The sequence below is a fragment of the Amphibalanus amphitrite genome, unplaced genomic scaffold (assembly GCF_019059575.1).
Source record: "Amphibalanus amphitrite isolate SeventyFive unplaced genomic scaffold, NRLGWU_Aamphi_draft 000119F_arrow, whole genome shotgun sequence".
Classification (NCBI taxonomy): domain Eukaryota; kingdom Metazoa; phylum Arthropoda; class Thecostraca; order Balanomorpha; family Balanidae; genus Amphibalanus; species Amphibalanus amphitrite.
The window spans coordinates 188604-212823 of record NW_024881614.1 but is presented as its reverse complement, the minus strand read 5'-3'; the positions used below and the strand labels follow the sequence as shown (position 1 = coordinate 212823).

General features: G+C 48.9%; 3 protein-coding genes across 19 annotated transcripts in view; 1 reads left to right on the top strand and 2 right to left on the bottom strand.

The window, feature by feature from the left end:
• Positions 1-7979, top strand: part of LOC122381351 — a 32744-nt gene extending 24765 nt beyond the window's left edge. The window contains exon 3 of the mRNA XM_043365393.1: positions 4267-7979. Coding sequence (XP_043221328.1) covers positions 4267-6044 — 1778 coding nt within the window. The 3' untranslated portion in view covers positions 6045-7979. The remainder of the gene's footprint in view (positions 1-4266) is intronic.
• Positions 7201-20154, bottom strand: LOC122381352 (broad-complex core protein isoforms 1/2/3/4/5-like). 16 transcript variants are annotated; one of them, XM_043365408.1, is made up of 7 exons: positions 20060-20144; positions 19493-19513; positions 18885-19082; positions 18377-18553; positions 17461-17803; positions 17087-17173; positions 7201-9181 (listed from the first exon to the last, which is right to left on the bottom strand). In XM_043365408.1, the coding sequence occupies exons 3-7, from the start codon at positions 19077-19079 to the stop codon at positions 8964-8966; spliced, it is 1020 nt and encodes a 339-aa protein (XP_043221343.1). In that variant the 5' UTR covers positions 19080-19082; positions 19493-19513; positions 20060-20144; the 3' UTR covers positions 7201-8963. The 16 variants fall into 16 exon arrangements, with proteins under 16 accessions (XP_043221343.1, XP_043221344.1, XP_043221342.1 ...); XM_043365395.1 differs by lacking the exon at positions 7201-9181 and adding an exon at positions 10363-11419; XM_043365405.1 differs by lacking the exon at positions 7201-9181 and adding an exon at positions 13692-14601.
• A 1158-nt stretch (positions 20155-21312) lies between these two features.
• On the bottom strand, positions 21313-23351 carry LOC122381363 (N-alpha-acetyltransferase 38, NatC auxiliary subunit-like). Of its 2 annotated transcripts, none has more exons than XM_043365426.1 (4): positions 23340-23351; positions 22460-22604; positions 21940-22090; positions 21313-21622 (listed from the first exon to the last, which is right to left on the bottom strand). In XM_043365426.1, the coding sequence occupies exons 1-4, from the start codon at positions 23342-23344 to the stop codon at positions 21507-21509; spliced, it is 417 nt and encodes a 138-aa protein (XP_043221361.1). In that variant the 5' UTR covers positions 23345-23351; the 3' UTR covers positions 21313-21506. The 2 variants fall into 2 exon arrangements, with proteins under 2 accessions (XP_043221361.1, XP_043221362.1); XM_043365427.1 differs by lacking the exon at positions 23340-23351 and adding an exon at positions 23282-23307.
• Between the last annotated feature and the right edge of the window lie 869 nt (positions 23352-24220).

The window sequence follows — 24220 nt, the reverse complement described above, 5'->3', positions numbered from 1 at the left end:
TACCCTACCCTACCCTCACCCTACCCTACCCTACCCCTACTCTACACTACCCTAACCTACCCTACCCTACCCTACCCTACCCCACCCTACCTCTACACTACCCTACCCTACCCTACCCTACCCTACCCCTACCCTACAATTCCCTACCCTACCCTACCCTACCCTACCCTACGATCCCCTACCCAACCCTACCCTACCCTACCCTACCCTACCCTACCCTACCCTACCCTACCCTACCCTACCCTACCCTACCCTACCCTACCCTACCCTACCCTACCCTACCCTACCCTACCCTACCCTACCCTACCCTACCCTACCCTACCCTACCCTACCCTACCCTACCCTACCCTACCCTACCCTACCCTACCACCGACAGTCCAAGTTTCAGCTAAATCGGCCCAGAAACGGCTGAGATATTGCAAAAACAAATTAATTGTATTTACTGGCGAATCCTCTTGGCGAGCGGTGCCTTGTGTCGGCCTTCGTTGTCAAAGGTCAATGACCTGCCGGCCCACTCAGTTTTTTAAGCGAACAACTGAGCCTAAAGCACGTGCCCTCTGCTCGGCGCTGGTCGCGGCCCCACCACGTGCACACCGCTGAACCCACCCCCTCGAAAATTTAATACGACAAATGAGTGCACGCGTCCGACTTGCAGTGAAAATTTCACCCCCGTAGCCCTTACCGTTCCCGAGCAATAGCGTGTTTTTGCCTATTCTAATGTTAACCCTATGGGCACGCGAGCACGCGCCGCGGGCGCACCCTCGGCCGCATCATGTCCAAAATTTAATACGACCTACGTGTAAAGGTGGCCCACATCGCTGTAAAATTTCACGGCCGTAGGTCAACAGACGCCGCCGCAATAAGCGCTACAAAGTGACTACGTCGCACACGGCGGCGGCGGCGGCGGATTATTTAGGATTTATAATATAGACTAGAGGTACAGGTTTACGCGATAACTGTATGTTTTGATATGTATGAATAACGGATGCATTAGTTTGGGTGTAGAAACTTGCATTTTTATTGGTATGATTTTTGTAGAACTGGGTAACTGCTTTTAATTGAACTGTAAAGTATGATGGTGATGCATGCGAGTTGTTCGAGCCCTTTGTAAGTTAGGATGTTACTGAACGCAACCCTACCCTACCCAACCCTACCCTACCCTACCCTACCCCTACCCTACCCTATCCTACCCTACCCTACCCTACCCTACCCTACTCCTACACTACCCTACCCTACCCTACCCTACCCTACCCTACCCTACCCTACCCTACCTTTACACTACCCTACCCTACCCTACCCTACCCTACCCTTACACTACCTATACCCTACCCTACCCTACCCTACCCTACCCTACCCTACCCTACCCTACCCTACCCTTACACTACCCCACCCTACCCTACCCTACCCTACCCTACCCTACCGTTACACTACCCTACCCTTCCCCCTTACACTACCCTACCTTACCCTACCCCTACCCTACCCTACTCCTAACTTACCCTACCCTACCCTACCCTACCCTACCATACCCTACCTTACCCTACCCTAACCTAACCTACCCTACCATACCCTACCCTACCCTTACACTACCCTACCCTACCCTCACCCTACCCTACCCTACCCCTACTCTACACTACCCTAACCTACCCTACCCTACCCTACCCTACCCCACCCTACCTCTACACTACCCTACCCTACCCTACCCTACCCTACCCCTACCCTACAATTCCCTACCCTACCCTACCCTACCCTACCCTACGATCCCCTACCCAACCCTACCCTACCCTACCCTACCCTACCCTACCCTACCCTACCCTACCCTACCCTACCCTACCCTACCCTACCCTACCCTACCCTACCCTACCCTACCCTACCCTACCCTACCCTACCCTACCCTACCCTACCCTACCCTACCCTACCCTACCCTACCCTACCCTACCCTACCCTACCCTACCCTACCCTACCACCGACAGTCCAAGTTTCAGCTAAATCGGCCCAGAAACGGCTGAGATATTGCAAAAACAAATTAATTGTATTTACTGGCGAATCCTCTTGGCGAGCGGTGCCTTGTGTCGGCCTTCGTTGTCAAAGGTCAATGACCTGCCGGCCCACTCAGTTTTTTAAGCGAACAACTGAGCCTAAAGCACGTGCCCTCTGCTCGGCGCTGGTCGCGGCCCCACCACGTGCACACCGCTGAACCCACCCCCTCGAAAATTTAATACGACAAATGAGTGCACGCGTCCGACTTGCAGTGAAAATTTCACCCCCGTAGCCCTTACCGTTCCCGAGCAATAGCGTGTTTTTGCCTATTCTAATGTTAACCCTATGGGCACGCGAGCACGCGCCGCGGGCGCACCCTCGGCCGCATCATGTCCAAAATTTAATACGACCTACGTGTAAAGGTGGCCCACATCGCTGTAAAATTTCACGGCCGTAGGTCAACAGACGCCGCCGCAATAAGCGCTACAAAGTGACTACGTCGCACACGGCGGCGGCGGCGGCGGATTATTTAGGATTTATAATATAGATAAGCCGCCACAAGCATGAACTGAGGGGATTATGTATAATTCAGTCGAAGTATTGCGCTATGCCTGCCTGCATCTGGGCAGTGGGCAATAGGAATGCATGGTATGCAAAACGTGAGGTTATATTAAAGGTGCGGGCGAAAATTACTTTTGTCCAAGCGTAGGAAGTACCATTTAGCATACATGCTCGTTTATAAAAAAAATATCGTTTCGTACATGTACGAAACGATATTTTTATCTATGGTTGGCCGTATTCTAAACTTTTGTTTACATCACATCTATCAGTGAGAGTAAACAATGACAGAATGACAGCATATAACGGCAGTATAGGTATAATTAGTATATAATGACCTATTAGTTGAACGTCTAGTTATCAATCAAACCCAGTCAGAGAGAAAGGCTGGTAGGTAATAACCGTTCAGACACAACACCTCACAGGTGCAAATTTTCTCCGTGCAGCTGCTCCACAAACTTTCTCTGTGGGTTATCAGTTACGCAACAGCATGGAAGGAAACACTATTTATAAATGAACCACACACATCTTAACATGGCATTCTGATGGACAGAGCTCATAACGTATCTCATCATAACGTATCATAACATAACACATCTGGTCACCCAGCAAATAGGCGAAATGAAACCGTTTCACCAAATGACGATTGACGAGTGCTGGTAGACGCTATATGTAAGGTTCGGTGACTGACCGACTGACGGACACAACAGGTGTGCGGACTGAGGACAGATGACTGAACGATGGGATATGGTTCAGTCGCTCAGCGCATAACGGGTCCCTGACGGACATGGCTGGAGAAACAGCTGACGGAAATAACTGAGTTATGTTGTAACAGCGAGGAAAGTTGTTTCGGAGGCCTGAGAGCCCTAGTGGCCTGAGAGTCTGATTGGTTCGAGAGAAGGGAGCGTTAAATACCCCACCCCCCACCCCTTCAGAGGTTCCCTGAGAGGTTTTGAAGAGCTAAGGGCCAGTCCCAGTGAAATTAAACGTGACCAAAATAGAAGGGATTCATAGCAGCAGTTGGACTTGACAAATGGATGGGTTTTACCATGGCAAATACCCAGCGATTAAAGTCCGGGCACGTTTTGGGAGTAAGATCCCGTGTTTTATAACGCCATCGTTCCAATTACGTGCCAGCTTGAGGAATACGTCAGTCTTTAAAGGCCGCCCCACACTGGACCTCGCATGCGGGTTGCGAGTTTTTGGGTTTTGCGGTTTTCTCAAAATCAAATAATACAATCTAAGCTGAGTGTCCCACACTATCATCTAACAAGCGAGTCTGCATGTTTTTAGCTTGCGAGCGACCTTGCATCGCATTCCAAAAGTTGAATTTGAGTCAACTTTCGATTTTCCTCGCAGCGAGGTCTGCGAGTTCTGCGAGGTTTGCGGGTTTTTCGTTGAAGTCGAATTTTGGTTCGTTGCGCTGGTGTTGCGGCTATATGTAAGTTTCTGAAAGTGTACCGGCTTCACTGCATTCATGAAGTTACCATAAGGGAACGGCCTAATCACTCTATGAATTAGTATTTAGCCCGCAAACTCAAAACCCGCAAGCTCGCAACCCGCATGCGAGTTCCAGTGTGGGGCGGCCTTAACACGGTATACAATATGTAGAACTCATATAGCAGCAGTAGCGATTTGACGGCCTCGATTACAAATGTCTCTGATTATGACGAGCATAACGCAGGCAGCCAGACGCAGCAGTCAGCTGATCGATGCCTCTCTGTGTTCCAGATGGCGCTCCGGTCGGTATCCTGTTCGACACAGAGCACGGGCAACTGCTAGCCGAGCTGCTGGCCCGCTCTGTACCCAACGTCATCTTCCACCGCGCGCCCAGCTGTGCTCTGCAGGCCGACGGTCTGCGGTTTGTCGGCGTCCGGCGCCTGGTGAGCCTGTGTGAGCGGACACAGGCCGCCGGCGGGGATGTCCTGGTGACGGCCGGACAGTCGTGTCCGGCGGGACAGCGGGGCTGTCACTCACTGCAGCTGCCAGCCCGCTCCCAGTGGCGCGCGCTGGCCGCGCTGGTCACCCAGCTCCAGCTGCGTCGGGTGCTGCTGGCTGATGGAGACCGCGACGGCACGCTGGTCTCAGAGCTGGCCGCCCGCGGCGTGCCTGCGGTGGATATGACCCAGAAGATCAGCCGGGCAGGTCTGGCGGACTCTGCTGGCAGTATCGCTGTGGTACAGAACCGTTCCGCGCTGTCAGCGGCGCTGCGTCGCCTGGAGAGTGCCGGTATTCGCGCTGAGCAGTGGTTCGTGCCCGGTCTGACCGCCGAACCTCTCACTGAAGAGGAGCGTCGTCTGTTGGCCGGAGCGCGTCTCTACACCTCACAGACCGGCGTGGAGTCCTCCGCGCAGCTCCCTCACGCCCCGGAGGGCTCGGACGCGGCTGATGTAGCTCTGGCGCTGGACGCTATTGCCGCCGCGCGAGGGGAGGACCGTGGTGTGACCGGACCGCTCGAGTTTGACCGACAGAGGAACAGGGTCAGCAGCTTCGTGGATGTGCTGTTGCACCGGCCGGCAGGCAGCGCCGCGGTGGCCCCGAGGGCTGGAGAGTGGGTGCCCGTGGCCGGCCTGCGAGGCGACCAGCTCCTGCCCCCTAGCGTACAGTACGTGCTGCCCTCTATGCTGGTCCCTCAGCTGAGTGGAGGTGCCGAGTGCGGTAGTGGACGACTCTTCCTCACCGGAATCGACACCGTGGCCGGCCGGAGGTTCCACAGGGAGTTCGCCGTGGCTACCGCGCCGCGTATGCTGCTCATGTACGGCTCTGCACCTTACCAACTCTCTGTGGAGTGTGTCAACGTGACCAGCGAGCTGCATTGTCGCGGCGAAAGTGGCGACACCTGTCTGCATCTCCAGCACACATTCCTCACCGACGCCGACGCACACAGCATCCTGAGCCGATCCCGGCGCTCGACCTCGGCCTTCTACCCTGCTGCCATGACTGGGCGACGTTCAGCCCTCCCGCGCCGCTACCGTAGCGGCCGCGCCGGGTACGCCACCTCTGCCAACCAGCTGGGAGAGTTCGGTTCCAAACGGGTGCGCTCCGGACAGTTCCTAGCCGGTGTGAACCGTGCTGGAGGCTACGACGCCGAGCCGGTGCCGTCAGCGTCCCCGACGGTCTCCACTCAGCATCAGGAGGCGTCTCAGACGTACGAGGTGCATCACACGAGCGCGCCGTACCCGCGCCGGGACTCGCCAGATGTGTACCAGGGCTACACAGCCATGCCGCAACAGCCCACGCATCCGACCGGCCTGGTACCGCAGGTGATCCCACCGAGGCGCGAGTACGGCGGAGGACCGGTGCTCACCAAACAAGAGGTGCTGCGTGTATCGCTGTCCGATATTTTCGGCTGCGTCGGCTCGGTGGGCGGATGTGGTCTGTGCATTCAGTACTTTGCCACCAACTCCGCCACTCCGCCGGAGAGCTGTCTGGCCGCCTGCGCGCTCGGAATCGGCGGCACATGCTCCGGCATGGTGGGAAGCATCGTCAGCCAGCTGCTGGCCGCGTAGGGACAGAGGGGGACGTCCTGAGCGAGGAGGGGAGGGGTGATGGGTAATAAGGAGAGATTCTCTGTCGGAGTGCAGACGGCGAGGTAGGACCCTCTCAGCGAGTGGATTCCGAGAGTGCGCATGTAAGCAGAAATGGAGATTTGCACCCGCGCTTAACCCTATTCCTGGCGGGCTCCGCCGGGACAAGAAACTGGCGGGGGGGGGGGGGCCGATTCGGCCCCCCCCCCTGAGATCTCGAGAACGAAGCAAGATAGCGACAAGCGGTAAACGGCATCGGATACGCACGGTCAAGATCTACAATTTTTACAAAGGTCATTTTCAGGTCAGGTCAAAGATGACGTTACAGGGGTCGAAAAAGTCAAAATGGCGGCGCTAGATATGGAGAGAGTTTTTCTCGAATAACTTTCGAATTAGTCAAGATAGGAACAAACTAAGGGCATCATCGTGATCCTCTCGTCAATCCGCATCGAATGATATATATGTTGACCTCGAAAGGTCAAGGTCAAAGGTTGACCTCAGGTCACGTGACCTCGAGGTCATCATGTATATCATTCGATGCGTCTTGACGAGCTGAACACAATGAGACCATCCACGCGTCTGTATCTTGTTCCTGTACGGAGTTATTGGCCAAAAACCTTTGGTGACCTTTGATGACGTCACATGACCTCACAGCTGCCCAACAGCAAAACAGACCTCAAGGTAGTGAAGGTTGATCGTATATGAAGTCAGGTATGGTATATGGGGCCATTCCGACCCGTTTTAGTGGTAAAAACAGGGAGTTGATTTTTCCCCCATTGACTTATAATGGGGAGGTCGCGAAACTGACCTGACCTTAGGTCACCGATATCAAAATTCCGAGATATACAAATTGCACATACTGGTACCCTCACTAAAGCCTGAAGAGAAGAAATTGATCGGTCAAAAACTCTAGCTCTGGCGTGATTGCAAACTTTTCTGAGGTAGGGTCACCAAACCGCCTCTGGTGACCTGACCTGAGGTCAGATCAACTCAAAATTTTAAGACATGTTGCGTAGAAGCCTTTTAGGAAAAGTCAGAAAATTTGAGCTTCCTAGCTCAACGCGTTTGGGAGAAAGAACCAAAAAACCTCAGGGGGGGGGCTCCTGAGGCCCCCCCGCCAGGAATAGGGTTAAGCTGGGTATGATGCAAGTTATGACTGGCGAATGCGAGATGTGGACACAAACGAAAATCTGTTTGGTGTGTTCTTTCATCTTGTCACTTTTGTCGGCATCTTTCAGTATTGTATGTGACCAGTATGTAACTAAGTTCCTATTTGGAGCTATCAACTATGTCATCTATAGATTCTAGACATCGTCGTTACTAAGATAATACTTCTAATCTGAAACAGTGGCACATATCAGGTCTTTGACCTTTAGCCTTTATCGACTTATACAGGCGCGACTTTCACGTGTCTTTCACGCGGTCTGTTAGTTTCTTTTTGTGTTTGTGAGGTAATGTTGGAAACTGGAGCGATAATACTCAGAGCTAAGGTGTAGAGAGATGTTCTCAGGTGGAAATAGTGAATGGGTTAGCCAGCAACTACTAACCAAACCGAGTAGATTTGTTACTAATCGCAGGTCTGCAACAGTACCTACCTATATAAGGGAGGGTTGCCATCGGTAGGTATTTAGGTACCATTGTTTTCTTGTAGCGTTGTTATTGTGCGTGTCGCTGTTCTAAGTTATGCAATGTAGTTAAGTTATTCTTTATTCAGAGCACTTGTTATGCTAATTCGCTGTTACGAGCCGTTGGTTATTACGCTGTTGTTATTGTTACGGGTGGTTTTCTGGTTTGATTGTTGGATAAATATGTGCCTTAAACCGGCAGGACTGATAAAATTCAACGACTTTTGTAACGATCCCAATCCCCTGGCAAATGTCTGCTGGAATGTTTTGTGTGTAATAAACATTATTTATATATCGCGTTTGAATGAGAACAGCGATTGTATCAGGTAACAAACATCGCAAGCAGCACGGAATACGTAGCACAAGCATTTGTAATGTTTCCCATAAGCTCACATATTCCTACAGTTGTATATTCCTATTTATACATGATACATATTATCCTATAGTCCCATAAAAAGCCGACCAAGCTGGCAGCTGCCAAGACTGCTCATCGCGAGCAGTCCTGATTCGGTGCTAGTTCCCATGCAGTGTTAAAGTCACCGAGCTGCTGGTGATACCGTCTTAGCTCTCTACTGCAGTCTCCCGATCATATCCGCGCGCGGTGAATAGAACAAACGCCTGCCTTCCTATGCTGTACCGCACTACATGCTATAGGTGTCTGCTGCGTGTGTACTGTGTAGGTACGTATCTATACCTATTCCGTGGCAGTCTAACAAGCAAAATATCGCGGCAAACATTGCACAAAACATTACTGAATAGGATGGGGAGGGAGACGTAGTCAGTGCACAGGATAGGTATTAGGTAATGCTAAAAAATGAAGAACAACTGCCGTTCTGAGCGGCGCCGTCAGCTGGAGATGAGTCGTCGATGAGTTGACGACTTCTATTGAGTCGCCTACTAAATAAACAGAAAATTTCCTTGCTTTATTTCCTAATATATTGGTATCGGACGGTATACACACACACGCACACATTATGACATGAGCATTGACCCATGATGAAGGCCTACATGCTATAATGAAGCTTGAACTTTAAACGCCATTTGAAGTATCAAACAACGGCATTCAACGTAAATGTTTCAGCCAAGAATTACTTAAAAACACGTCTAATGACAAGATTGTGTCATCATCATCACCGAAGAACTCAATGAAAAAAAACTTGTCACAGGGAAGCCAACAGAGACTAACAAATTATGAAATAGCAGCTTTGTAGCCCTGCATTCATGCATCTAAAGACGAAGAGAGTAGCGTATGTCAGTGCTGTTTTGCCCGATGAAATCAGTTTGCTTTCCAGCTTTCGCTGCACCTCTGGCTCTTCTGATGCATGGCCAACGCATACTTGGACGAGTAGATGTGCCCACAGCCCAGGCACAAAGTTTCGCCCAGATGCACCTTCTTGTGCTTCTCTCGTGAATTGTATCGCATGAACCGCTTACCGCATTCGTCGCACACGTACGGTTTCGATACGTCGGTCTCGTCATCGGAGCAGGACTCTCCTGGAAAGGCACAGAAAAACCGTCCGTCTGTGGGTGCCGCAGCCAACTGGGGAACAATGGACACCAGGCGTGACGCTGAAATTGATTTGTAGTTAGGGAATGCCAAAAAGGAACTCCGATGAGGGTGTGTATATTTTTTGCTGGATAAGAGCAAGGGGCGGGGTGTATAGCATCCTGGTGGGAAACTTGAAACTTCTGACGCCAATCAGGACGTGTCTATTTGGATTTTGGTATAACCTTACGTCAAAGCCAAAAGAAATTTTAGTTGCGCCAAGAACAAAACATTCCACGATAAAACACACGGAGTAACCAGCAACGATTCAAAAGACAAAAGTTACAAATTTCCATATCTCTGCAATGTTCGATCACAGTATCTACTTGAGTCACATTGCTTCAATTGAATGGCATCTTGAGGACTTCTGGACGGAAACACCACTCTATTTGGACAAAAGCGTGACAGCATCATCAGGCTGAACCTAACAATGCCTGCTGACGTGACGCTTCACGGAATGCTAGGCGAGACGGGGAACGGCGGTGGACATGGTCCTGGTCCCGCGCCGACCACCGCAATCCAAACAATAACACGAGTTTTACAGTGCCGCCCAGTGACGACAGCCATGCCCGGCAGTTCCGGTACGTGGGGAGGTCGCCGCATTGTTTTCCGCCCCGTCCGTCAGGCTGACTCACAGGAGTGGGTGGACAAGGTCAGGGGAATAATATGACATCGTAAACCCACGGAGGACATGGTGTCGATCGAAATCAAACCTATAAACAATGCACTGCGGTGGTAATATCCAAAACAGAGGGAATGAGCGAAGCGATAAGGATTGCCCACTATGATGACATGTGTTGATTACCTACGTCCTACATGTTTTACTATTTCAATCGTTACAGCTGCAAGTCTCTGGAAAGGCCACAGCAAATCACTCTTACGAAGACAAAATGGAATGCTGGTTCCGTGAGCCTTTACGGGGATCTCGAAAAAACTCAAACAACACCAGCATCCTCCTTTTGATTCCAGTGATTGTCGCTTTGTTCAGCGACAGCAAGAATCTCAAGTCAGCCTCTATTTAGGAAATGCATTATTACTCAGCAGTGAAATGAAGCTAGAGGCCCCTTGAAAGAATGCAAGTCCCATTCATTCAACTAGTGGTAGTTTCTAACATGATGCAAACATCGCCTATGTGAAAGAACATGTATTGTTTCTTCAGGTCGTGAAGCCAACAAACATAAGTTGTGGCAAATGTCGTATCCAAGCCGGAAGATATAAGAAACACAATTATCCTGGCAGTAAAACGCATAACGGTGTTTTAAAAAAAGTATTTTCAAACATGAGGCTAAAGTCGATAAACATCAGCAAGTAAATCATCAAATATATCGTGACAAATAAAAATGATGACGATAAATATCAATGACGATGAAATCGAATAACATATGTTGGTATGATCATGTACAATTCGAAAAAAACGAAACATGTTGCGATATTAACACTGACGGTAAAAGTAGTTTATCCTTACAGAAATTAGAAAACATTCAAAGGGTTTCTCATTACAGAAAACATTAAAAAGGTTTCCATTTCTGAGAAAACATACGAATGAAAGAGCTCATCCAAACGATCACTCATTAGCTACCTCGCTGTTCCTGAGCCCTGAGTCCAAAGCGGGTTTTACATCCACCTTACCGGTAACGGCTGAAGCCGATGATACATCCGTGCATTAAAAACTAAAACAACGGTCAACTCACAATCTTTGGTCGGGTATTACAGACCCCTCGATAATCAGCAAACTATCGCCACTCCTGAATCCAGACCACCCTTCCAAAGTTCCCTGACAAGCCTCTGCACACCCTCGCGAGAAGCGCCCGTCACTACCGCACATCAAACGCCGCCTCCGTCGTCCTCCGTCCTGCCCTCGATCCAGGAAGGCTGCGCTGGGACGGTCTGCGAGTGCATGGCAGTCAGCAGCTGCCTCGCCTCATCTACAGACATGCCGTGCTGACTGACCATGTGGGTCCGCAGGTAGGCCACGCGGTTGTAGGTGACATGACACACGGGGCACACAGTGCGTCCCTGGTGCACTTTGACGTGATGTTGCAGCGAGCCTTCGTTACGGAACCGTGCGCCGCACTGTGTGCAGACGTGCAGGCTGGCAGCGCCCTCGGACAGGGCCGGTGGCGGGGGTGGCGTCCCCAGCAAGAGAAGCTGAGGCCGCCCCGGCGGCGGCAGGGCCGAGATGCTCTCTGCCAACAGAAGGCAGAAGTCCGAGCAGTGTGGCGAGCGGATGGCGAACGATAGATGACAACAATGATCTTCAGATTGTTCAGCTTCGAATAGTTTTATTCACGAAGATGAGCACACGATTCGGGCAGCAACTATAAACGATCTCTTCAAAGCGTCACACATTGCTATTTCGATTTTTAACGAAAGACATTGAAAGCCAAAACAGGCAGATGGCCAGGGATCACAGTTCGTGAGAAAATGAAAAATGTTAATGAAATGGTAGCAGGTAATTTCAATCGGACCGTAATTGCAAGTGCGTAATTTGCAATAACTTATCAATGCAGTAGAAAGATCAAATGACGTCGAATGTCATCTAGTGCCCCCGCCAATGTCTTAGCAAGTGTCTGAAAAAGCAATCCAAGAGAGCGTTTGATAAATTACCTATCGGTTGAACTATCGTGCCCAAGTTCATGACACACATTGTGATGGGCATTTTGAAACGAGTAAGATGTGGGCCGCTACACATTTGAGGGCCTCCAGAAGCAGTAGCAGCAGAACACCTTTAATTAACCCTCGCCCATGTAGGGGGGGGGGTTGGTGCAACCCCCCCCCTGAGGTTTTTCTTAGCTGCACGCCGAACCGTTTCAGATAGCCTGCTAAAATTTTCAGTACCCTTTGGGGCATCCTTTGCGCAACTTTTGGTAAAATTTTTGTCAAGGTCATGTCAGGTCACGGAGTTATGACGTCATAAAGCGAACAACCTCCGGCCAGATTTACGCTAAATTGGAGATTGCTTCACATTGGTATAAATGCCGACTGACCTGACACACTGATGGATTGTTTTAGAATCACAACTGGCTGATTTGACATTGGCACAATGTTCGTTGACATTTTGAAGGTCACTAAAGGTCAAGGTAAGATCAGTGACCTCGGTTGACCTGTAATGACTTCTTGCACTTGTATACCTTTTCGGGGTATTTTGATGCCCTGAATTCGAATTTGCTATCCATTTCAGGCATCGCCGGTTGTTTCTTGTAGTTCATTTTGGGTCAGGGTCAGGTCAGTGACGTCACACGCCTGACGTGACCCAATGCACAAATGACCTTGCAGACTTCCGATGCTCCCAACGCATCATTTGAGTTATGACATCGAAATACACACCAAACGATAGAGAATTGATCAGGGAACACGATAGTGAAGGTTTCAAGTCGATATCTCATACCGTTTTGCCGCAATCGGCGCGGAAATCTGAAAAAGTTAGATTTTTCCGAAAATTTGACCTTTGACCGGTCATAAGTAGGTCAAATGTTGACCTAGGACCAAAATATATACCACCAATCGCGAGATCTCGTTAAGAGCAATCCGTTGGTCTTTTCCGCTAAGCTCTACGACGCTCCGTTTTCAAACGCCAGGGGGGGTCGCACCAACCCCCCCCCCCCTGCATGGGCGAAGGTGGCAAAACACCGTTTACGGGCGAGGGTTAAGGGGGGGGGGGGGGCACTGCCGACTTTTGGTCCCATTCCTTCCATGCAACGCCCATAGGGCTAATGTTAAAATGCCAAAATCAAAGGGGGAATCAAAGGGACATAGGCCGTTCCACCGCCTATGTCCAGAAATCTAGGGGTTTCAACATTGCCCAAAGAAAGCAACACTGAATCAAGTACAATCGAAATACATTGGAATGGGTTCTCCGATATGTTGCTTCTGACCAGAAGCGTGAGTTCCGATATCTCCTATCGCGAACATCGCACTCTATTCGAATTCCTTTCAAACCGGCCAGCATGACATACTCCCTCGTTCAAGTCACGTGACCCAGTTACGCCCGAGGGCACGCTGATCAGCTGATCTCGGCGCCGCCGCCGCCGGGGATTGGCTGTCCGCCGCCGGCACCGCCCGCTGATTGGCTATCCGCCGATCGGAGCAGGATTAATGGGTACGGGGCGGGGCTGCCGCACACTTCAGCGGAGATGGTGAATCGATGTGAGAAAAACAGCCGAGATGTGGCTGCGCGTTCCGCTAAATTAGCTGACGTCTCGGTAGGTGTTTGACACCGAGTGGGCTCAGCGTTGGAAAGTCGGGGCGAGGCTGTGGTCGTTGGCGATATATAATTTATCGCTCTATAAATGAGAAAGCGAACTAATACGCAGACCTATTTTCACTCAAGCAAGTGGAGGAACAAATAAAACTTAGCCTATTTAGTCATTGCCACCAAGGCAAAATAACATTAGACGCACACCACTAGACAATGCGGAGCTTTCTTCCTCGTCAGCTGACACTTCAATTAGGCAAATGTCATTGCGTTATAAATATGTATTGTGCTCCCAGAGTGACAACAGCTCTTGACAGTGGCTCAAAGCAACCACAGTACCAAGTACCGGTACTGGTGTTATGGAGCTCGTCAGCGTAAATAACAAAAAGTGGCAATGCGTTATCCCATTCGGACACCGACCATCACGCTTTCGAGTAATCCAACTATAGCAGTGACATACTGCGTTCTCCACACGACGGATAAAGGATAATTATTAATCAGACATCATTCACGTAAAACTTGAACAAATAACATAACATAGATTATCAAGAAATATTGATCCATTGACATGCAATATAATATCTGGGATTAATAAAGACTGAACACACTTCCAAATCACAGCAGAGCTAAAAGCACAAAAGAAAATCGATACTGCTATTGCGTCCCATATCATATTGAACGTGTGAACATGCCAAGTTGGATTTTGCTTCAGCAATAATTAAACCCCATTAAACAGCACAAGTCAACGCGTACAAATATCATATTCACATTCACGCTGTCCGATCTTCAAGCACGTCCATTAAACAGCACAAATCATCGGGTACAAATCTCATATATCTACATTCGCGCAATCTGATCTTCGATTACGTCCATAATAATCCACTAAAATCAACTCACAAACACCGGGCCACAAATCGGCGGCGATTTCTCTGTCCACCCGGCTCCCATGTCGCTACTCTGGGCCTGGCGGCACGCAGCCGGTCGTTTTGAAATGATACTGCAGCCGCCACTTGGACGAGAACACCTTGTAGCAGGAGTGGCACGTGGTCTGGCCCAGATGGACTTTGCGGTGCTTCCCCAGAGCGTTACGCGTGACGTACACCCTGCCGCACGTCTCGCACGCGTACGGACCGCGGACGTCCCCCCTGGTGGCGGCAGAGGCGTGCAGACCGCCTGCAACACGCGCACAACCGACCCGATTGACACCGACTGAACAGTGATGGGCAGTGCAACAGAACAGGGGGACGGGGGGGGGACACGGGTTGGACATGAAATAGTATGCCGCAAGACGCAAGGGATAGAGGAGGCGGGGGCAGTGGATCGAAGGGCTACGGCGGACCGGTAAAACAGGGGATAAAAGAACAAAAATTCTAACAAATATATGCAAATTTGAATTAATGAATACGTTAACAAAGCAAAATGAGAATAATTCAATCGTTAGCATATGTGACAACAGATTTGAGCATGGTAAGCAATGCACAAAAAGGTAACCACAATTGAAATGCAGACAAGCCCAAGAGACATTTCACAAACGTTCCACAGTACACACCACGTTCAGTCGGTGTCAATACGGTATCGGCCGGCGGACCAAGCCGCGTGCGAGTCGCCCCATTAGTTGTTTTAAAGCCAGTTGACCAGATTTCTGAGTTAATTACATAGCCGGCTCCGCGGAGCGAGAACAGAAAATCGATGCTACGGAACGGCACTGACGTTGAATGAGTGATATAATTTCAGGTGAGACTAGTGCCATCGGTGTTTGGTGTGTTACTAAGACCTTTTTCTACTGAGAAACAGGCAATGCCAACAATAAGACTACCTATTAAAAATTGCTGTTCACTTGAAGTTGGTAGTCAACGCTTTGGAGATTTCACCTACACATCTAATACAAATCATTAGAGTATTTATTGCACAGGATAGGAGTGAGCGATAAGATAAACTACATATTTGTATTGTGCCCAAAATCACTTGAAATGAGAAGGTGACCAAAATAGGCACAGACACCGATCCAGCTTAGTCTGTTGCTACCTACCTAAACATTACATTGCCCTATTGCCACTGCAATGGGGATATAAGAAAGATGCAATGCGAAGACGAGAGCAGAAGAAAATGATCACGATAAGATATAAGACACTTGATCAGCCAGCGAGTTGGATAGCAGAATGCCTCAGACGCCTCAGACCCTCGTGACCTCAGCCCTATCGACCAGTGGCGACACCTGTGACGAGCAGACATTACCGCTGTCTGGTGTTTTGATTCACTGGCCATTCATAGCATCAAGGGCGTAAAAAGCAGAGGTCATATGCTGGATACGAGAGTATTTTCCTGCTTTGCTTGCTTTGTAATAGCTAAAACTCGCGTCTGGTAACCAGGTAAAACAGCATAATTACAGTAAATGTGAATGAGAAGTCAATAAATCAAAGCTTTTTTAAAGGAAAAAAGCAATTCTAAGAGATCCTGCATTGACGTTATGCCGTCACCGTCATGTCGTCAACTTTCGGGTCTGTTTGCGCCAGTATTCGCATATGCTCCACCTGAGACTGCCCGCCTTGGCCGAAATGGTACAAGCCTCCCCGCTATCGATATGACCAGAACTTCTTCACGGCAAATACAATCAGACCGATATGACCGCAATGATGCACATCGTTGCGGTCTAGGCGGGCTGACCGCCCACTGCTCATCAAAACTCGTTCACAAAGAACATGCGGAGTGACCATGACTATCCAAAAGCGGTATATGCCGCTCTCGAGTTCCTAGTCGCTCCCTCGGCATCCCGTACTTCCCTGAGACCAATGGCACGATCCTAGTGTTGGCTTGTCCGACAGCGGGATTGGCGCTACACGGAGATGGGAATCAGCGTCGGTAGGCTCCAACAAGGAGTGGTACCGCTGCACGACATACAGGTGGTGCGCAGGTCGCTTCTGACAGGTAGGATACCGTTTGGACAGGAGTGCACTTCCAACGATTCAAAGGGTGGTACTTTCCAGTTTCCAGATTCCGTGTACCATTCGACCTCTAGATTTTCAGAAACACATGGATGACAGAGCAATGATACTAACCGGTTTTCATCTCCTGCCGAGATCCGTTTAAAGACTCAATCTCTGTTTGGGTCTTCCCGGGATTATAAAAACGTCAGTGGGTTTAGGAATAATCACAAAAATACAGGCTTATTACATGGAGCTTTTGCCATGCACCAGCACAAACAACTCGTCTGCTGTTACATAACATGCGGATTGAGCGAGCGGTCGGATAAGCACAAAGCCACCCCCTGCTTCGCGTTTTATCAAAGGCGTATATCGTGAACCCTTCCAGGGAGCGAGTGCACCCAAAGACCAGCAAATGATGCACATTGAAACCTCCACATGCACCAGAAGACACAGCAGGCCACAAACCTTGCCTATCCAGCGTCGGCACGGTAGACAGTGGCCGCACATATACCAAGTCCCGATAACGACGTCACTCATTTTGAAGGGCAGGGCGGCAACCCAACCACACTCTCGCCGGCATGCTGCACAAAGCCCCAGCTACGAAGACTCCCGCCGCAGGAAGCAACACCCATGCAAAGCTGTTCCAGGGTCACGAACACAGGGGTATCTGGCACGGTACTAACCCAGTGTCATAAGTCACGGCCAGGGTCAGGTCGGGAATGATAGACACTTACCGGCCACGTTTGGTGTGTTCAGAAACTGGAACGAGTCTGTGCTGCCGGCCGTGCGATCATCGGAGTCCAGGTCTACCTCTCGTGGCTCTGCGACCGACGGGATGGACAGAGGAGTTAGCGGAGCTCGACTGGGCAGGGGCGAACAGAGTAAATATAAGCAGAAGAAACAAAACATGATGTCTTGTCTAAGGAAAGAAAATCCAAACTAAATCATCTCAAAGAACAATCTGGCATTTAAATGAACTACTCGTATTTCAATCCTCTACGTCATGAAACCACTCTCCTTCAAAAGCTCTAGTAAAGCAAGACCCCTGTACCTCCCCTGCCTTAAATACGGACCGGTCCCGCATCGCTCGCCGAGTCGCCCCCCTTACCGGGCGTGACGCTGTGGTAGAGGATCGTCTGCAGGCTCGGGTCAGACTCCTCCGCGCTGTACGACGCGGGACTCTCCTCCACACCATACACAGGCGGCGGGGGCGGTGGAGACGACTCCTGTTTGATCTCCGATGACTGCAGCGGCGGCGGCGGCGGCGGTGGAGGCGGGCCGGCCGTGTCTGAGGCCGGCCGCGGTCGTTTGGACGGTCGTGAGGAGGACTCGGCCGGCTGCTCGGTGTCCGAGGACTTCTCCCAGGCCCGGCGGCGAGCGGTGCCGGCGGACGACCGAGCAGAGTTGGAGACGGTCGACCCCGAGCCAGCCGGGGTATGGGGCAGCTGACCCTGGAATATAAACACGGTGATGGGGTTAGACGCCGGAAGGGAGTCTTCAGATGTGCGGTATAGCACGAGAATCGGTATTCCATTCATATTTCTTAGTAAAAAAAAAAAAACAGACATGGGACAGAGACAGGCCTGAATACCGAACTGCTCGAGTGAATCTGCCATGTTCAAGAATAGCCACGTATCTATCACAAACACGCCATCCATAAACTGTCTGATTCGTGTCCCAGCTCTAACTGTTGACAGTCCGACTGTCGGTTCAAACCAGCCGGCTGAATACCTACATCCCCATTACATTGCATGAGACAGATTACTGCCTAGCTCAAGCTAGCATTGCCGTTTGAGACCGGCCAGTCACCACCCCCATCTCAAGATTCTGAGCGATCTCAGATAACCAGTCATCCGACACCCCTGACATTGACTGTATGTGTGCCTCACTGACCGGCCCCACTACCGAGTACCGACCCCACCATCAACTAAACTGCTCTCTTTGCTTGTTGGGATTGCTGAGCACATCAATTAACAGATCATTATCCCCTCAAGACTTGTTCTCCCTTCTTGCATTCTTCATACCTTGCCATCCTCTTCGGTAAGCCCACGCAGCTGAAGCATCTCGGCAGTCTTCAGAAAGGTGGCCAGGTCGGCCTGGCGTACGTTCACCTCTCCTTTGTATACAAACTCAATGGCCGACCACAGGTCGCGGTAGGAGACGTCCCGCAGCATAAACACTGGATGCTGGCAGGGGTTCTCCTGGGGGAGGAAAAAAGTGATGTGAGATAGGCCACACAGTCGATGTGTCTAGCAGATGGGAAGAGGTCAGATAATAAACTTCACTGGAAGTGGGAGCACTTCCATCAATGGCCTGCTGGCAATAGGTTTGTCAAACAGATAGGTACACAAAAAGCAACAACATGCATAACACAGGAAATTGCATGACACAGATGGAGTTACTCCAATGTTCAGCATAAAAACATATATATTGTCACCTGATGCAAGAAAATATTAGTCAGAGACATGCACCACCCAATTCACATCAATAGCCGTTTTCAGACACTGCTCATTGGCTTACACTGACACACACCTTCAGCAGCTCACGGAAGAAGGGGCTGCATGCTGACAGCATCACCCTGTGCGCCTTGATCTTCTTGCCCTCACAGCATAGCGTCATGTCTAACAGCTCCTCATCCTGCCGCAGGCCCTCAAATGCAGCAGTCACGCTGCTCCGGTAGTCGTTCCACCGGAGGCAGAACTTCTGCAGGTCTGATGACTGTGGCATGATCTGCAGAAAACAGGGATCATCAATATCATGGAGGCCAACTACAAGTTGAAGACTCAAGTTTAATGAGACCACAAGTGCAAACATGACTTATTTCATTTGGCTTTCACATGTTCTATTACCTCTATACTATACCTATAAACTGGAAAATGCAAATAGCTGGAATAGCAATCAATGGTGTATTCATCCCTTTCATACTTTTCCCTTATAGGTACCTACCTATTTGCAAATTTATGATTAATACCAAACTGAATTCTGAAACTCAAACTATGGAACTCAAACTAATGGAACAGTGAAACTGAAACGTAGACGAGCAAGAGGCATTCACTCAGTGAAACAAAGATTGAGATAACCTGAACGTGTAAAAGTCATTTTTAACTGTTTTTAATGGCACCTAGCTTGAAAAACCTTACCAATCAAATCAAATAACTAACCTACTCAGGCCCATGTCACTCCACTTTTGATGACATCATAAGGGGGCCTCAGGACAATTAATGGCGCGGTGCGCCACAATCGCTCCCAAGCTACTGGCCAACAGCTGCCATTTTTGAAAATATTATTTTGAAATAAAGTTTCAAGTAATGAAAATACTGTAATAAAGTTGCAACTCAAATCTATACCATATCTAAAAACTTACTGAAAAATGAATTATCCAAAGTAAAAATATAAGCTCGGTGCGTTTCTACGTTGCTTTCCTGCTGCTGCAGAGGGTTTTTAAATCGTCTATATCTTCAAAACCGGCCATTTCTTAGCATATTGCTGCTCTTTTTTGTCGCTGGAAAATTAGTTGGGCTTTCCATTGACATCAACGGCTGAGCGTTATGTGTAGAGTGCCATCAACAATCTTCAAATGAAATTAGTCATTTTTACGTTGAAAGGAATGGAGTACCCCTTGCGAGCATCAGGGGTGACGTCACTCAGGATCTGTCTCTGATTGGTCGGCGGGAGAGTGACTGTACCTTCTATAGATGGCCTTGAACCTACTTCAAAACACGCCCCAAAACAAAAATTGATAAAAATTGATAACTGCGAGGCGAATATGGGATCAAGGTTTCACATAAATATGAGCGAAACTGACCCCACATTCCAATCGAGTCTAAAGAACTGCTGCCATATGCAGCGGAAATTATATGTAAAGTAATCTTGGAGGAAATCACCGTTTTATTAGTGAAGCATCCAGTACGCTAAATACGATGAAAATTGTTCAGACAGCACGCATGAAGAATGAAAGAATTTGTTGGTTCGTTCATCCAAAGACCAAATTTATTCATTGGCGCCATGGTTTCACAAGGAACATGCTCACTAAACAATAAGTATACCTCACGCAACCAGAAACAACGCGAGCACGATATCCCGACGCAATGTAAGAACGCCATGCACTCGATAATGTAAACAGTCACTTCATTCAACCAATGAAGACTCGTGACAAGCGAGACGAGACAGATGGAACTGGAAACCTTTTCATCCTCGCCCTGCCGTATAGCAGCTAGAAATGTATAAAGGAACATATCAGCTCAATATCATTCGAGAGTCGCATGGCGATCTTAAATGATGTCATACAGTACCATCCCGTGGACGAGGCTAGTTCATTAAAGGAAATAGTTCACTTTTTAACATGGGTTTTGAACTGGAATAGCAGTTCCGTAGCCTGGGCTGAGACGAGCATAAATCAGGAGCTTTTACAGCCCAACGATCACCCTAGGCAAAGATATTCTATTTCTCGTCCCGAAAAAGGTGTCTTGCGTTGAGGATGTGTGCCTTGCATATATTCGCATCCAGTATGAAAAGAGCATGGGTACCGAAAATTCTTCAGAAACTAGAGAAATTATCTACGAGTACTCTAGAGAAATTCTCGTACTGATCAATACCTAAGGACATTCAGCAGCAGCAGATCGCCCAAATGCCGGTGGCCGCGATCATTTCTCTAGTTTCTGAAGAATTTTCGGGACCCATGCTCTTTTCATACTGGATCGCCTGTGCCTTACAGAAACTGAAAAGTTCTTCTTATTATCAAAATATAGAAAATAATCTTTTGTTATAAATAGGTTTTATTTTCTTTGCTGATCATTTTGAACATAAAAAATCATAAATCCATTGCAAAAAAAATAATTTCGTGAAAGTGAACTATTTCCTTTAAATAAGCAGCATCAACCCTCCCTAATGAACCAGCCTTTTTCCAATAACGGCTAGATATGTACACAAGTCATATTCACATGACTAGAGGACTAGGCACGGTATTGTCACCGTTCCCCGGCAGGAAGGCGTTCTCAGCGTCTCCGCACGAGACTCCAGTCAGCCACGTCCGTCACCGCTTTCTCGGCCAAATATCGTCGACATTGCACACTGACGGCCAGTCCCGTGCCTGTGGCGGGGCCACCTGGGCTAACGGCAGCGGTGGGTGATGGCTCACACCAGCTGCCGCTGTCGTCACGTGACCTGATCGGGTCGCACGTGCTGCAGCTGGTCCAGGTGCATGGTGACGATGTGCCGGCCGGGAATCATGGCCAGACCGAGCGGGCGCGGCTCATCACGCGATCCGTCCTCTGAGAACAACACCGACGTAAGGTCCGTTACACTCCGCAAATATTAATCGGAATGTGTATGCCAAAATGCACAACAAATTAGATGGAAACTTCTGGTTACTATCATGTAAATGTTGGATAATGCATTTATTTTTATTTCTATGAGTCCCCAACGAAGGTTACATCAACGAGCAGCAAAATACTCTAGTGAGCATCAATCGATGTATAATATCTCGTCTATGGTAACAGCCAAAAACATATAAATATCGAAATGGCGCGATTATTCCAATTGAGACCGATCTCTAGAGCCCGCCCGCGCTCTACCGACCCGGTCATACCTCGGGGCGGCATGTGCTCCATGCAGTTGCCGAGGATGACGTTGGCGTCGCGATCCGTGCACCAGAAGACTCCCATCAGCGACCGTCCGTCCGTCATTACGACCCGCATCGTCTTGTTGAGGTAGGACTCGAGCAGCAGGCGGCCCGGAGACTGAGCAGGTGAAGCGGGGGGAGCAGGTCATTGAGCTGACATCTTAGAGACTATTTGCAATGCGAGGTCAAACAAATAAAAATACAAGAACTAGCCTGTGGCCAGTGTAGAAATCGCACCACTAAATCTCACTGAAGCTGTATGAAAGCAAATACTAGCTATCCTCAGGAAATACATTGGGAAAAATGTCTTTTTATTACCAAGTGACACTGTTTCTAATAATTTGGGGTAGCAATCAACTGCAGGAGGCATGAAATTCAAATCACTTAGGGAGCTGAAGACAATGATTTGATGTCAATTGCACCCAAACTGACAACTACCACAAGCATCCAACACTGTAGTATTGTAGGATGCAAAACAGTGGCCTACCTGGTTGGTTTTGTCCTCAACCTTTGGTTGTTGTCTTTGGTCTTCCTGCTGTTTTTCTGGGTCCAGCTCATCTGACTTCAAAGTCAAATCAACAAGATCTTTATAGAAATCTCCATTGGGAACTCTTCCAGATGACATATTGACTCTGTGGCAGTGGCAGACATATAACATCACATATAGCTATAGATATCATGCAATGCCAATTACTGCCAACTCCCAACAAATGACATTGTCAATTGTAATATTGCTCTCACCATAGGCGGCGGAACGGGGAGGGCACTGGGGCACAGTGCCCCCTTTGATTTTGGCATTTCAACATAAGCCCTATGGGCATTGCATGGAAAGAATGGGGCCAAAAGTCGGCAGTGACCCCCCCCCCCCTCCCCTTAATTGAAGGTGTTCCGCCATTACTGGCTCTCACTTGTATCCCATGCATTGAGAAGGCTATGAAATCTACCAAGTACCAGTGCACGCCACACTATTGCATGTAGTCATTTTGGTTTCAGTATATTCGTATATTCAGCGTATGTGAAGGAAATAGGAAAGGCGTATTGATAAGCGTAACATAACCTGAAACCCCAGTTTTGGAAGGGCAAGGCATGCCCTCATGATGACCGATTAAAGCATTTATGAATGTAACAGGGTGTAACATGAATCATGGTTATAAAAAGTAATTAAACGAATATCTGAATAATTAGCATTTCAATTTCAGTTCAATCAGTGGTCAGAGAAGATCCTGTTTAGTCTATCCGTAAGAATCTTGGTTTAGTCCGTTTAGTCTATATTATTGAAAGAGATAAAGGACACAAACTGTATTATTACGAATAATTTTCAGTCGTAGAATATTTAACAATAAAAAGAACTCAGTGGAATAGTGCACTTCATATCAGCAGACGTGCGCAATAGTTTGCCTTAGGCTCGTCGCGTACGTATTGATGAGGTAGGGAATTTCTGCTTCCAAATTTCCCGGTGTATAGCAAAATTGTTTACTCGCTCTTGTTCGAGTGCAATTTTCGGACTGCTCGGAACGGAACGCGCTATGGATAAAGGATAAAAGCGCTAAGGATAAAAGTTAGTATTTATGACATTTGATGCAAGCTGGATCCTGTGAATTCAACTTCGTGTAAAGGTCAGGTCAGGTCACCGACCTTGACATCTCGCCGGCCGAGGGGTGGCGGCTGGCGGGTGCCGTGCCGGGCGTGCCCCTATAGGATTTTTTTCGCGATAGCTACGAACACGCCGGCGAATGCGAGTAGAGCTGAAACTTCGTAGTTCGTATACCTGATTTTTTATCCAAGCCACAACTTTTGACACCAACCGCACTTTCAGGACAGGTCAGATCACTGACCTAGCTATTATGACCTCATTAGTGAGCCTGAGCGCACGTTTTCAGATGTCGCAACTTCGCAACGTCCTCAGTGCCAGGGAAACTTGCACGGGAAATGAAACTTGCAGGATGTAGTATCCTCCAGAGGTCTCACAACTTGTGGGTATATTTCGGATTTTTTTGAAAGGTCACATGAGGTCAGGTCAGTCACGTGACCTCACTATTACCACCTTTATGACCTCACCATGCCGCATGCGGGAAAATGAAAACTGCTATTTTAGCGCCGGGAACGATCTCAAACTATCTCCTCAAGCACACGGAATCGTGATTTCTTGCACTTCTTGCAAGGTCCGATGCTTCACTTTTGCATTGTTGACTTTGCGTGAGAGCATTGATGGCGTCACTTGGGTCATAAGAGTTTTTCGTCCATGACT

Coding starts and splice junctions, on each gene's coding strand:
- LOC122381352 (XM_043365397.1), bottom strand. CDS start 19,079: ATGCCACAGTCATCAGACCTGCAGAAGTTCTGCCTCCGGTGGAACGAC. Junction 18,554..18,884: donor TCTTCCGTGAGCTGCTGAAG/GTGTGTGTCAGT, acceptor TTCCTCCCCCAG/GAGAACCCCTGCCAGCATCC. Junction 17,804..18,376: donor TTACCGAAGAGGATGGCAAG/GTATGAAGAATG, acceptor TTTATATTCCAG/GGTCAGCTGCCCCATACCCC.
- LOC122381363 (XM_043365426.1), bottom strand. Junction 22,091..22,459: donor TTGAGGACAAAACCAACCAG/GTAGGCCACTGT, acceptor TCACCTGCTCAG/TCTCCGGGCCGCCTGCTGCT. Junction 21,623..21,939: donor GGAGCACATGCCGCCCCGAG/GTATGACCGGGT, acceptor TGTTGTTCTCAG/AGGACGGATCGCGTGATGAG.